The 420-nt window shown below is 39.5% G+C and overlaps 1 protein-coding gene across 1 annotated transcript in view; it reads right to left on the bottom strand.

Moving 5' to 3' along the window:
- Positions 1–420, bottom strand: part of LOC119586818 (mucin-5AC-like) — a gene marked incomplete in the record, with an annotated part of 19,136 nt that overhangs the window by 10,228 nt on the left and 8,488 nt on the right. The window contains 1 exon segment of the mRNA XM_037935544.1: positions 264–316. Within this exon segment, the coding sequence (XP_037791472.1) occupies positions 264–316 (53 nt within the window).

The following is a 420-nucleotide window of genomic DNA, read 5'->3' as shown; positions in this document are numbered from 1 at the left end:
GGCATGTAAATAACTGCAAATGTACAGCTGAACAACGAGTAACTAAACAAATTACAGTATTCGGAAAATACATCTCAAATTTAAATTTCTCATGACCTCCAAGATGCAACACTGGTTATGTTAATGATGCAGCTACACCTTTTAAGAAACAGAGCAACGCCAGTAAATGCAAAAAAGTTCCTTGAAAATTGAGAAATTACACAAAGGAAGAAAGGGGAGTAAAGAAACTAGGTAAAACACTCGGCTCTGACACAGCTACTCACCTGACTCCCACCACCTTCCTCAGCTGTCTGCGATGCATTATGGCTGGGGACACCTGTTAACAAAAGATGGGCAGCAATCAATACTTTTCCAAGGCACTAATTCCAGACAAAATGTAACATTCCAGAAGCTGTAAAAACTAGAAACCCCACAAGAACA

The sequence above is a fragment of the Penaeus monodon genome, chromosome 22 (genome assembly GCF_015228065.2).
Source record: "Penaeus monodon isolate SGIC_2016 chromosome 22, NSTDA_Pmon_1, whole genome shotgun sequence".
NCBI classification, from domain to species: domain Eukaryota; kingdom Metazoa; phylum Arthropoda; class Malacostraca; order Decapoda; family Penaeidae; genus Penaeus; species Penaeus monodon.
The sequence above is the reverse complement of the archived record's forward strand: the minus strand, read 5'-3'. Positions and strand labels throughout refer to the sequence as shown.